This window comes from Medicago truncatula, chromosome 7 (assembly GCF_003473485.1).
Source record: "Medicago truncatula cultivar Jemalong A17 chromosome 7, MtrunA17r5.0-ANR, whole genome shotgun sequence".
Classification (NCBI taxonomy): domain Eukaryota; kingdom Viridiplantae; phylum Streptophyta; class Magnoliopsida; order Fabales; family Fabaceae; genus Medicago; species Medicago truncatula.
Genome location: NC_053048.1, coordinates 29,962,634 through 29,976,782, shown reverse-complemented (window position 1 = coordinate 29,976,782; position 14,149 = coordinate 29,962,634). Strand labels below are relative to the sequence as shown.

General features: G+C 32.0%; 1 protein-coding gene across 1 annotated transcript; it reads left to right on the top strand.

Annotated features, from left to right (window-relative positions):
- Positions 1–6,468: 6,468 nt before the first annotated feature.
- Positions 6,469–9,196, top strand: LOC120577053 (protein NRT1/ PTR FAMILY 2.8). Its single transcript, XM_039827959.1, has 3 exons — positions 6,469–6,641; positions 6,742–6,959; positions 8,018–9,196. The coding sequence occupies exons 1-3, from the start codon at positions 6,521–6,523 to the stop codon at positions 9,194–9,196; spliced, it is 1,518 nt and encodes a 505-aa protein (XP_039683893.1). The 5' UTR covers positions 6,469–6,520.
- Positions 9,197–14,149: the final 4,953 nt, after the last annotated feature.

Sequence of the window (14,149 nt, the reverse complement as noted above, 5' to 3'; positions counted from 1 at the left end):
CGCTTTGGTCCCTTAACTAAAAAAAAGATTGTTTGTGGATTTTGAGTTTTTCTTTAGTCTCGTTTTGGTCCCTTCTGTTAGGTTTCCGTTAGAGTTTTTAAAAAAATTTTAACTCCTGGACATGTGTCACCTTGTCATTGGCTCTGAGTTTTTTTTTTACAAAATTTATTTTTTTTAAAAAAAATCCCAAAGCCAATGACAAGTGACACGTGTCACCTTGTCATTGGTTCTGGAAATTTTTTACAAAAAAATAAAAAATATATATTTATATTTAAAAAAAAAAATCTCTGAGCCAATGACAAGGTAACACGTGTCCACATTTAACGTTTTTCATTAAAGCTAACGGAAACCTAACAGAAGGGACCAAAACGAGACTAAAAAAAACTTAAAATCCTCAAACAATCTTTTTTTTAGTTAAGGGACCAAAGCGATATCAATTAAATAGTTAAGGAACCAAAAGAGCATTTAATCCTTTAAAAGAATAAAAGATCAAAGATATAAAAAATTTAACACTTTCAAATTATCTGATTCGAGCAAATGAGCAAAATCTAACAAGTCGATCAAATTGTTGTAAACTTGAAACAAGTCAAACTTGAGCTATAAAAAGATTTGTATAAAACTTGACTCGAGTTTTGAAATAAACCAATTTGGAATAATTAGAATATATCTTGAGGTATACAACGTAGAAGAAGTTTAGGAATCATTTGAGTATAACGAAGGATCCGAGTAGTTTTCTTTTCTAAGTTGTGTAGCAACTAGCAAAGAGTATTTTTAACTCCTCTGTTGTTGAGTAGCTCACAAGTCACGAGTGATATAATTTGGGAGCATACAGTGTATGTATGTATGTATGTATGCTTAATGTGTATTTTTTACACCTTAATTTTTAAAAGTTGTGATTTTGGCTCCTTAACAAAAAAAAATGCAATTTTGACCCCTAAACGTTGCAAAGTTGTTGAGAAGCCGCCACGTGTCCCAAAACAGGGGTCATAATCGCAACTTTTTTAAAAGATAAGGGACCAAAAGAGCATATTTCCCTTAAGTTAGAGAGTCAAAATAACATATTTCCTTAAACATGGGGAGTCAATTTTGCCATTTTTTTAAGGAGCCAAAGTCGCTACTTTTGCAAGCTTAGGGGGTGAATAGTGTGTTTAAACCATGTATGTATCTTACTATATTTTTAAGAACCCGTGATAATAGTTTGGCTAAATTGCATTTTTGGTCCCTTAACTACTTAGGTAGTTTCACTTTGGTCCCTTAATTAAAATTTGATTTATTTTGGTCTCGTAACTTCTCTTTGTTACACATTTTGGTCCTTCCCGTTAGTTTCAATTCAAAAACGTTAGATTTTCTTCATCATTTTCTCCTCTTTTTCATCTTCATATCATCTTCATCAACCTTCAACAAGATGAATCCCAGAAAAATTCCAGAAGAAAATGAAGAAAACCTAACGTTTTTGAATTAAAACTAATGGAAATGACCAAAATATGTTATGGAGAGAAGTTTAAGGACTAAAATAAATCGAATTTTAATTAAGGGACCAAAGCGATACTACCTAAATAGTTAAGGGATCAAAAATGCAATTTAGCCTAATAGTTTTTCATGGACATTGACTATTGGTAGTCTGTTTCTCACCATTTTCCCCACATTACAGAAGATCTAACCTAAATAAAATTGGCAATCCATCTCCACAAATTTTTATAGGGTCAATTCTACAGTGTAATAACGCACAACTTAATTTTCATCATTTGATCAATAAATCTCACCATTAAATCAAATGATATATGATGAAATTTATTGATATAACGCTGAAAAATATATTTGTGTATGGTGCAATATCATTATTGACAAAGTCGTTTGATACTATATTGCATGAAATATATTTACCATATATTTTTTTACCTCAACTATCTCTATAGTCAACCCGATCACCTAAATCTAACAGAATAGCTGCTAAGTTAAAAGCTTTAACTAAGTAGCAAACAATAACCAGAATGGAGTTTAAACCATTTACGAAGGCTTAACACGTTAATTGACCACTGAATTTGTCATACTTTATCTTGTTAATGAGAGAGCTACATGTGTACAACAAATGATTCTTAATACTAAGGCAGTAGGTTACACCTCAAGTGATTAATGAATTCTTGAGTTTTAGAGAAAGATAGAGATAAATTGTTCGGGAGAATTCAAATTTAAATCCTAACTGGAACAATCATTGGTCAGATTTTACGTACCACTCGGCCGAACTTTGTCATGGTTAGACTTCATCATTAAGGTTAATTACCAAAATAGAGGGAACAAATGCTCATCCTCTAAATTTATTGCCTAAAACCTTTCTAAACCAATCCACGCACCCTTAATCTTTGGTCATTATAGGTCCATGAACCGCAGGTAGAAATTTATACTTCAACCTCAAGAAAATTTATGGCTAGAAAATTACATCTACAAGACTACAACACATTACAAAACAAGATAATTGAAGAAACTATTGTACTCCACTCCACCTAGCCCAGTCAACAAACTGCATGCCACCATAAACATTGTTGGCAAAACGCACACCAACTGTGAAAGCCAGAGCAACTGGTGGAACCTGTTTTGCCATTGGCGATGCTTCTACCAAACGTTCCAGTCCATTGATGACCTGGTATCGCGTGTTTGAAGATACCCCAAGGAACACACCTGCATGGATGTTCGGGAAACATGTCACATGCAGAACAAAATACATGTCAAGTTGGTCTATAGATCAATAATGCTGAAAAGTCAAAATAATGCTGAAAGAGAAAACAGACAGATCAAGCATGACAAATCTTGGTGATCCATATTGCACATAACTTGTTAGTGTTTCTGTTGTATAGTTAGATTTATATTCTTCAATATGATAACATATTTTCCTTGTTTTGTGCTACGAAGCACCGACACATAAGGGACACCGGACACAACATTAACACATATACACCGGTAATAATTTGAGAAAATAAAAATGAAAATATGTAATTGAAAGTGCTGGTGTTGGACGACACACATTCAATCTGAAGTGCTAGTACCACATAGGTCGTCGGAGTGATTAGAGACGGAAAAAAGGAAGAGGTTAAACTGATGTTGCCAGAGAACAACATACCAAGTTATATCTTTAGAATAGAAAACAATAAAAGTCATAAATCAACCAACCACTCTAATTGAACTACACAGTCATGATTAAATAGAATAGAAGGTTCTAAACAGAAATAACAAACTAGCTGTTCAAAGAATATACTACTAATCAATAAAATCAGTTCTGGACATTCAATAGAATATTTTATCGTATCTATCTATTTATATTTCGTGTGTGTGGGTCGCGTGGGATATTTATTAAGATTGTGATTGTGGGTACAAAATAATGAAGCATGAGACCTATTTATTAACCAATACATTTTTCTTTGGGTACATCAGTTACTTCCTTCGATTTCTACCTTTAGGAGAAAATTCATAAATTTATATTCAACTTTAAGGTTCATTTAATAAACGATATATTCAGTGTATATTACAAATTAGATATATTTTTAATTTTTATTTTTTTGTCAAGAGATAAATCGTTTAATGAATTTCCCTTGAGCATAGCTCAGTTGGCATGAACATGTATTATTATATGTAGGGCTAGAGTTCGAACCCCGGACATCCCATTTATTCATCTTGAAAAAGGTGAGTTCTAACCACTAGACTACCTGACAAAAAAAAAATCGTTTAATGAATGAAATTAAAATTGAATTTTTTTTTTCTTATACTAAAAGGGACTCGGTGAAAAAACGGGGGGTGGAGGGCAAATTATTATAGTTTTATGTTGGTAAGCTTCTATTTTCCAATCCTTTTGCAAGTTTAAGACTTAGTTCAGAATGAAGCAAAGAATTTGGGCATAAGGACATCCCCGCTAAGCGAGCAAAGTCAGATAATTCTAGGGGTTTATGGGCAAAATTATTCAATGGGCGAGCTGAAGGAGAGGAGTTTCCAGGGAGAAAGGCTAAAGTTGACTCGTTGAGAGAGCAAACACTTCGCCCAACGAGCAAACATGAATTCGCCCAGTGAGTCTGTACACTTCTAACTAGTATAAATAGATGTGTATCAGTATCTGCAGAGTATGATTTACTGAGCAAGTATCTGCAGAGTATGATTTGAAGAAAGCTCCATTTGAAGAAAGCTCGATTCACTGAGCAAGTATGATTTACTTTTCACATGTTTTGTTTCTTCCTCCTTCAACCATACTTTTTCATTAAATATTTGTTAGAGCTTTTATTGAAAAGGAGCATTTCCTAACGTTGTTTTTTCTCTTTACTTACAATTGATGATTTTTTTGTTTTGGCAAATATCTTTTATTGTTTAACCAACATGTGCATTGTTTGAGCTAAATTGGTTTTGACTAATCTCTCCATATTTGCATACTCATTTCCTATTATTTCTCACATTGCCCATGATTTTAGTTACTTTGATTTGCATTATTCCTTTTTTTTACTCTTTAATAATAGGCAAATTTTGTAACAGCTTGTTGTCATGGAACGATGATAGTTAATAAATGTGTCTTCATGAAACATTTATGTAAAGTGAAATAGAATTGTCAATTTAGGATTTACTTTTCACATGTTTTGCTTTCCCCCTTAAACTATACTTTTTCATTAAATATTTTTATCAATATAATAAATATCTTACCGTCTAGTAACATGGTTGGTTGGTCTATTTTGCGAGATTTTATGCAATTTTGTGTCGGTTTTATATTTTGGTTGATCCAAATTCCTGCAAAGTGGTGTAGTTGTCCACCCGAAAATTTAAATAATTCAATTATAGGTCTATTTTGCGAGATTTTATACAATTTTATGTCGGTTTTAGGTTTCTGTTGATCCCAATTCCCGCAAATTGGTGTAGTGGCCCATCTGAAAAATTTAAATAATTCAATTATAGGTCTAATTTGCGAGATTTTAAACAATTTTTCAAAAGTTAATTTTAGTGGCCCACCCTGATATTTTTTTCTGACTCCGTCAGTGTTGGTTTGTCTTTAAATTACTTGTACGAAGTCCATTAAGAATTCGGGACAATTTTATTCGCTTGATATAGCAAAGCTCATTAAGAAATGGTACACAAATTGCTTTTTGGAAGGATAGGTTAGGGATAGGAGTTTAAATGAGCACTTTCGAGCCTTATATTTGTTTCCAAGACAAAGGGAGAATGAAATTGCAACAACATGAAATTGAGAGTGAGCATTTTTTGTTGGGAGAAGAGCAATTTTCCAACTATGCCGGCCTATTCTTTAGGAGTTACCTATTAGCTTTTGCCAAACAGAAGATCTTCACAAAGTTTGTTCTTCATATTTATTTTTGGGTACAATTTGTTCTTCATATTTTGTCCATATTGAGCACAATTTTAACATTTTCTTCACATTTTTTAAGCATATGGGCATACATGAGTGCGACATAATATATGGACATATTTTAAAAATAAAATGGTCATAACCTTGATACAAATATGAATATAAACTTGCCATTTGAGAGAAAAAAAAAAAAAAAACAATTTTGTTTAGAAGGATGAAAACATCTTTTTTAGAGATGAAATTCAAAACTCACTATATCTTTAAAGGGGAAAAAAATACATATTTATCTCTTATATCTACCTTACAATCTAAGTACTCTGCACCGAAGCTCATTTATTAATGAGGTTCCATAACATCTTCACGTGGAATAAATATCATATTTTGACAGCTTGTGTGACAAATATTGTAATAAACAAATTCACCTTTTTGAAACGGTTTCAAGTCATTACTTCTATTTGATTGTAAGCCAAAAGATAATTATTATAATTATTTCCATCCTCCTTTTTTATTTTTGGGTGGGCTATGTTTCATTAAGAAAAAGTAATGGCTACGTCACTAATCTGTTTTCTAGTCACAGTTAGGGCATGGACCACGTAGCATATGCACGTTCCCGCACTTACATAGAAGAAGCAAGCATTGTAAAACTAAAACTTCCTCACTGCACGTTGTTGATTGATATAGTTGATTTGTTGTTTATAACTTATTTTTATACACTTGTGAAAAAATAGCAAAGGGCTTACGCCAAATTCCTTACTATATAACTTTTAACATAAGGGATAAAAGAAAATTACTCCTTTATTTATTTTGCACTATATAGTTGCAAAGATTTTTGGAGGCAGGTAAACAACATGGTCTTCTACACGCCACTTCATCCTTGCTCTTCTGTTTGGCAAAGATTTTGCACTATATCCGCCACTTCAATTGCTCTTCTACACGCCACTTCAATTGCTCTTCTGTTTGGCAAAAGCTAATAGGTAGCTCCTAAAGAATAGGCCGGCATAGTTGGAATAAATTGGCAATTCTTTTTTTCATGAAAACACGTTTGCTATCCAATAACAACAATTTGTTACAATTTTTTCCTCTATAAATCCAAACACTTCGATTCTTTCTTGTTCTTGGACTATAATAAAGATTAAAACGATTAAAATCTTCATAGGTCAACAAGTGTGAGGTGGGTTAGAAAAAATTTAGATGGAAGAGATGAAGAATGAGAACGAGTCTAATGAAAGGCAAGATCCTTTAGCAAACTTTTCTCATTCCTCTTCAACCAAAAATAAAAAAGGAGGATGGAAATCTGTCAAATACATTCTTGGTAATAAATAAATCCTTCAATATTCTTTGCTTGATATATGATTATTACAATATTTTCAATAGAATTTATGAATCTAAATTATGTGTTTGTTTGATTATAGGAAATGAGACATTCGAGAAATTAGCTTCAATGAGTTTGATTGCCAATTTAGTTGTATACATGCATACACAATACAACATGGATACAGCATTTTCAGTTGAGGTTTTCAACATTTGGTCTGGTTTAGTAAATTTTATTCCATTAGTAGCTGCTTATATTGCAGATGCTTATGTTGGAAAGTTTCATATGCTTATATTTGGCGGCATAGCTTCACTTCTGGTAAATACAAAGAAATTATCATAATACTTTGATTTATTTTTCCATTTTTGCCATTTCATGATGTATTGTTAAAAATGAAATTTTCTGAAAATCCAATCAATGAACATTCAAAGTTTTAATAAATTCTATTCTACTATATATAAATTTTGGGTCATGCTCACAAATGCCTTAAGGCTTTGTTTGGGAGTTTGGAGGGGAGGGGAAGGGAAGACTTTGAAGGGTTGGAAATATAGGGGAAAATGGTAAAATCTTTCACATTTTTTAAAAGAATAGTTTTTTAGAGAATGATAAATTAATTCTTATGATTAATATATATTTAATTTTAAGAATATTATAACTACATAAATTAAATGTGAAGAATCCATGTAAACCCTTCAAAACCCCCAAAACCCCTCCAATACAATTTGTGAGTTCCCTCAAATGAGGAGGGTTTTGTATTATAAAGAAAAATGAACCCCCCAAAGCCTTCCAGTCTAAATGTCATCCTATTTCTTTCATTTGTTCCTTCCTATTATCCAAACCCTTCCCATCCCTTCCTCTCCAAACTAGCAAACAAAGCCTAAGAGTATTGTTTAAGGAATCCATTGTAAGAAATTGTATATTGAAAATATAAGTCAAACATGTGTAAGAGTAAAATTATTCAACCCAAGATATCATAAAAGCAAATTATGATTGCATTTGTTTGTATTTTGCCGCAATATCAAGGTTTTTAAAAAAATTGCGACCCCAAGAGCATTTTAGAACCATGGTTAAGAGTAATTAATAAATAATAGCAGCTTTTATTTGTTCTTAACCATGGTTCTAAAATGTTTTTGCAGTCACAATTTTGTTTATAACCTTGATATTGTGGTAAAATACAAACAATTGACCTGACCAAAAAAAAAAAAAACAATTGCGATCACAATTTGCCGTTGTGATGTCCTTGAAGAAACCTCTAAAATTCTTATATCGGTTGCAGTTGCGGTTTCAGACCTCGATTAAGAATTATGCTCTCTACTTTAAATGTTCCTACTTATTATGAATGAAAATTTAAAGACATAAGCTTCAATATATGACAGGGTATGGGATTCATGTCTCTAGGTGCTGGTCATTCATCATTAAGACCTCCAAGTTGCCCTACTCTTTCGGATTGCATAAAACCGACAGGTGTGCAACTCAGTATCCTATACTTGGGACTTGGATTTTTCGCAATAGGTTCAGGATGCCTAAGACCATGCAATATTGCCTTTGGAGCCGATCAATTCGATACAAAAACCGCAAAAGGAAAAGCTCAGTTAGAGAGCTTTTGCAATTGGTGGTATTTTTTATTCACAGTAGCACTTTTGATAGCTCTGACCGGCGTTGTCTACATTCAAACCAATGTAAGCTGGTTTATTGGTTTCATCATTCCAACGGGGTGTTTCACCGTCTCATTAACCATCTTCTTGTTGGGACAATGCACTTATATCAAGTTGAAGCCGAAAGGAAGCGTCTTAAGCGACTTGGTGAAAGTAATTGTTGCTTCAATTAGAAAACATCACATTGATATCAAGAAAGATTCTGAAATCTCATTTTATGATCCACAATTATCTTCTAATGAGTCAGAAGATTCAAGAAATGTGAAACTTGCTCATACAAATAGGTTCAGATATCTCGATAAAGCCGCGGTGATTACAAACCAAAATGAAATTGACAGCAATGGAAATTCAATTGATAATTGGAGATTATGCAGTTTACAACAAGTGGAAGAATTGAAAGCAATATTATCCACTTTACCAATTTGGTTAGCAGGAATTGGATGTTTTATTTCAATGGGACAAGCAAATTCATATGGAATTTTGCAAGGATTACAAATAGACAGATCAATTGGAACAAAATTCATTATTCCACCAGCTTGGATGGGATTAGTACCAATGATTTTTCTTTCATCATGGATTGTGCTTTATGAAAAAATCTACATCCCTTTCACTAAAACAGCTACCTCTAATGGTAAAAGATTGTCAATTGGTCAAAGAATAACAATAGGAATTATTTTTTCCATTGTTGGCATGGTTGTATCAGGACTGATTGAAGTGCGCCGCCGCGACAACGCATTGAAACACGGAACATTTCAATCACCTACAAGAATTTGGTGGCTTATTCCACAATTTGGTTTATCTGGTTTGGTTGAAGCATTTGCCGCAATTCCTATGATGGAGTTATTGACATCATATTGGCCTGACAGTATGAAGACATTAGGCGGTGCTGTGTTTTTCTAAGCTTAAGCATTGCAAGTTGGTTGAGCAATCTTCTTATAAAGATTATTGTGGCTTTAACAAAAGGAAATGGTGGACCACAATGGTTAGGAGGTAATGATTTGAATAAGAATAGGCTTGAGCATTATTACTACACTATCGCTGCATTCGGAGTCTTGAATCTGTTGTATTTCGTGTTCTTTGCTCGTCAGTTTTTGAGTAGTGACGTGCTACAAAGACAGACTCGGAGTGAAGCAAGGGATTCAGACCTTTCAACTTTATCAGAGCTATGAAAGTTTTGTGCAGTTATTTTTTTCTTTTAATTATCATTTATTTATACTACTAAATTTATAATTTTCGTCATTTTTTTCCTATCAAATATCTTCTTTTTTTGCATAAATGTTTAATTATTATTTTTTATATTTTCCACATTTTGTATAAATTATAAATTTCAAAATCTATCAAATGAAAGTTAGAATTTGTGTAAATTATAAATTTATAATTCTAAAGCATAATAATTTGGTGTATAACATTTTGTGTTGAAATATGTTTCATGGAAAGAAGTAAAAATAATTTGCATAAGTTATTGGTTACGGAAAAAATGTGAGGGAGAGTAATTTGGATACACCTTGCATTTGAGTTCATGAAAATTGAGAATAAGTAAGATTTATTTTATTTTATTTAGAAAAGATGACATTTGAAACCAACTTGATTAAATAGGGTAAATATTTGTCAATTTTATTTATAATTTGGGACAAAAAAAGTGAACTTTTCGTTAAAATTTAGGATGGTGGGAGTATTAAGTTATGAAAGAATATAAAATATTTAGTAATATATATTATATTTGCAAGAATTAAACTCTGTGACATACTTGGTTTAGAGGTAAAAGCTTCTTAAAAGACTTTTAGGATTTGTGTTCTATCTTCAAGCACTTCATTTTTACTTTAGAAGGAATTCAATTATTACAATTACAATCATTAATAAGAAAATAAAAGAAAACAAATGTAATAGGAAAAGCCAGATGGAGAGTTGGCCTTTAAAAAAAAATAGAGTTATATAAAAAGGAAGTCAATTATCTCTAGTTGAGCCAAATATTGTTGTGCTAACATAAAAGTGAGACTCGTGTCATTCATAGGGTGAGAGAAACTTGGGTTTTTGGTGCAAAATGTTTGGCTCAATTGCAATGTTAAAATATGAGGAGGTTCATCCTTAAAATATCAGGAGGTTCAAGCACTAATAAAACAGTGCAATCATATGCAAATTTTAAAAGCCTAAGTCCACCTCTCCCCTTGAATTTCAATGGCCTTCGTATATGCAACTTTAAAGACAAACCAACCATGTTTTATAGTAAGAATATTTCAAACAAAAAAGTTATATAGTAAGAAATTTATTATTTTAATAAAAACCCTAACAAATATTTAATAAAAAAAGGTTAGATTAAGGGAAAAAAACAAAGCATGTAAAAAACCCTTAAAAATATTTACTAAATAATTATAGTTTAAGGGGGAAAAAAACAAAACATTTTTGAGGGAATAAATTGGCAATTCTTTTTTTCACTTTTCTAGATTGGTTTCATGAAAACACGTGCCATCCATATGAGAACATAATATCCATACATATAATTCTCATATTTCTAAACATTTATTCTTTATACATACTTTTTCTAGGACATGTCTCTGGACTATGGAATTCAGCTACTATTGATGATTCTCATGTTCTAAATCCATTTCTTTACTCTGAATCTTCACTGTAATTAGAGTGAAGATTCAGAGTGAAGAAGGGGATTTAGAGCATGAGAATCATCAATAGTAGCTAAATTCCATAGTCCAGAGACATGTCCTAGAAGTAAAAGTATGTGTGAAGAATAAATGTTTAGAAAAATGAGAATCATATGTATGGATATTATTTCCTCCTCCTGTAACTCATCTCATTCAAGGAAATAGAATAAATCTTAAAATATAAACAAATGTTTAAGCCTAGAGAGTAATTTTTATGGTAGAAGAAGAGTTACACATTTAACCAATTTCAAAAGCATTGATTTATAATTGCAAAAATGCTAACCATTTTCTTTTAAAAAATCGATTGTTTTTTAACCGGTTTAAAATCATGCTATAGAATATATTTTTGGACTATTGATGAGAGTTTGAACCCTAACTAATAAGAAGGTAGGAGAAGCTCAATTATGTTAAATTAAGGCTAAAATATGCTTTTGGTCCTTGCAAATATAACGAGTTTGGATTTTGGTCCCTGGTAAAAAAAATTTTGAATTCCATCCCTGCAAAAATTTTTGTTTTTTAAAATAGTCCCTGGACCCACTTTCTAGTTGATTTGGCTGATTTTTGCTTAGGTAGCAGATGCTGACTGTACAATCTTATACATGTGGCATTTAACTTATTTTAAACATTTTATAAATCAATTTAATTAAAATAAAATTTGTTTGTCAAAATTAAAAAAAAAAAACATGGGAGGGTTTCATTTGTCCCCATTCTTCTTCGGCAATCTTCATCTGCTCCATCACTCTTCATCTTCTTCATCCATGTATCCACCACACCACCTTTAGCCTTTATTCTCCTTAAATCAAATGGTAACAACAAAAACATATCAGTAAACAAATCAAATAGTCAAGGATCATTATCACCAAGTTCATCCCAATTCATCATCACCTTGGTTCTTCCTCCCTCATCACCACCGTCACCGTCTTCACCGTCACCCGTCGGCGACCTCACCACAACCTTAATCCCCAAATCCGAATCCAATTGAAATCCAGAAAATGCAAATCTGCGAGAGACTTGATGAGAGATAAGATGTTGAACCTCTCTTAATATTCCTTGCTAACAACAGGTTCGTCGGTCTTCGAATCGAATCCGATGCAGAGAAGCTTTGTCTCGCCGTTTTCTCTTCTCTCTCCTCCATGGAATCGAATCCAATTTAAAGGATTGATTATGATTTGATGATAGATGTGTGTGTAATGGGTTGTATGTCTAGATCTGAGAATTTAAAATTCAGGGATGAAGATGAATGTGTTAGTGATGTTTATGCCCTTTTCTCTTTTAACACAGATAATTGGAGTTTCTAGAATGGGTTGAAGATGAAGAGAGGGAGAAAAACATGAAGTTCTAGAGAAAAGAATGAAGTTCTGGAACTGAAGTTTTGGGGGAAAGAAGTTCTGGGAAAAAATGAACGTGCTCTCTCTCTCTCTAAGTTTTGATTCGTTTTTTGTTCCATCAAATAAACATTTATGTGTTTTAAATTTAATTAAAAGATATTTTTTTTTAATTTTAAATACTGAAAATCAATTTTTGTCATTTAAAAATCTGTTTTATAATTTTAATAATAATAGGTTGTTTAAAAATATAAAACTATAATTAAAATAAACAAAAATAATATTTTGATTTATTATTTTATTTTATAAATATTTAAATTAATTTTCATGCCAAGTGTATCAACCTATGTTTAGTCAGCAAGTGATACCTGATGAGTCATTTATTGTCTATTTTAATATGCTTTTTAGTTTAGTTTTATTTAGATTTTATATAAGTTTATATTAGTATTATTTCCTTTTTAGGATAGTTTACTTTAAATTGCAATTTATTATATTTCAGGGAAGAATATTGGATGGATTGAGTCTTGGACCAAAAGAAAGTGATTTGGAGCAGATTGGACACGAAAATATGAAGATTGAGAGACAAAATATGTCTCCCACAAGTCAGAAGCCTGGCACGGCCCGTGCTAGCCTTGGCACGGCCGTGCCACCCTCCAGAAGACTTTTTGCTGCTTTTGCTTGGACTCTAAGCTATTCTATTTTGGCGCACAATCTACCGTGGAATATTCTTGGAATATACTTGCTTAGATTTTAAGTCAAATGTGTACTATAAATAGAATAGCTAGCCATCACAAATATTCATCTTTACTTGGAATACAATAAGTGACAATTGCTTTTCTAATTAAAGTTCTTTTCTTTTCCTTTATTTTCTTGTCTTTTACTTTCATGCTTTCTCTCTTCTCCCCCATGTCTACGATGAACATGAGTGAGTAGACTTCTTCTTGTCTTGGGATTGTTGGATAAGTCTAAATGACATAATCCTAATCAAACCAAGCCCTAAGCCTTAATCTTATGTAACCCTAATTTCTTATATGAATTCATCGTCTTAACATGGATCAACCATTATCAAACTGTGGAAACGAAAGTGGAGGGTTTGATAATTGTTTATCCATTATTCCAAATATCAATTCATAAAACGAAAGTGGAGCTTTGATATTCGAACAAGTGAATTCAGACAAGGATTGCAAAGTCAGCGAAATAGGCTTTGCAATCTTTGAGACATATAGTTTCGATCTTCAAGGGAACTAATAATAATCAAGTCAGCGAAATAGGCTTGGTTGTTAGAGGAACCAAAATCTAATAGTAATCAAGTCAGCGAAATAGGCTTGGTTGCTAGAGGAACATAAGAGAAACTGTCTTGAGAAATTAGGTCTAACATAACATTATAAGCTTATGGTTTTGGTTTGAGAAGGACTTGTTATTTAGATCAAACCAATGATCCCAAGGCTCTTTTATTATATTGATTTTTAACCGTTTAAAAACCCACAACTTACAATTCTCTTCTCTCTTCTAATCATCTTTAAAGGTTAATTAAATTGAACTACTCCCTTTCGGAACGATACTCTTTTATACTACTTCGGTAAGACCGTGCACTTGCGGTTTTATCTCATCAATACCTAAGCAAAATGGTTCCAAATCATTAAGTTTATGGGCTCAGAGACTATTTTAAAAAACAAAAAAATTTGAAGGGATGGAATTCAAAAAAAAAAATTACCAGGGACCAAAACTCAAATTCGCTATATTTGCACGGAGCAAAAGCATATTTTAGCCTTAAATTAATGAAGATGCAAATCCGTGGTAGAATTTAATATAATGATACTATATGTCAAATATTGCGGATTAATATATTGTAGTTAACACTCAAAATAAAAGGA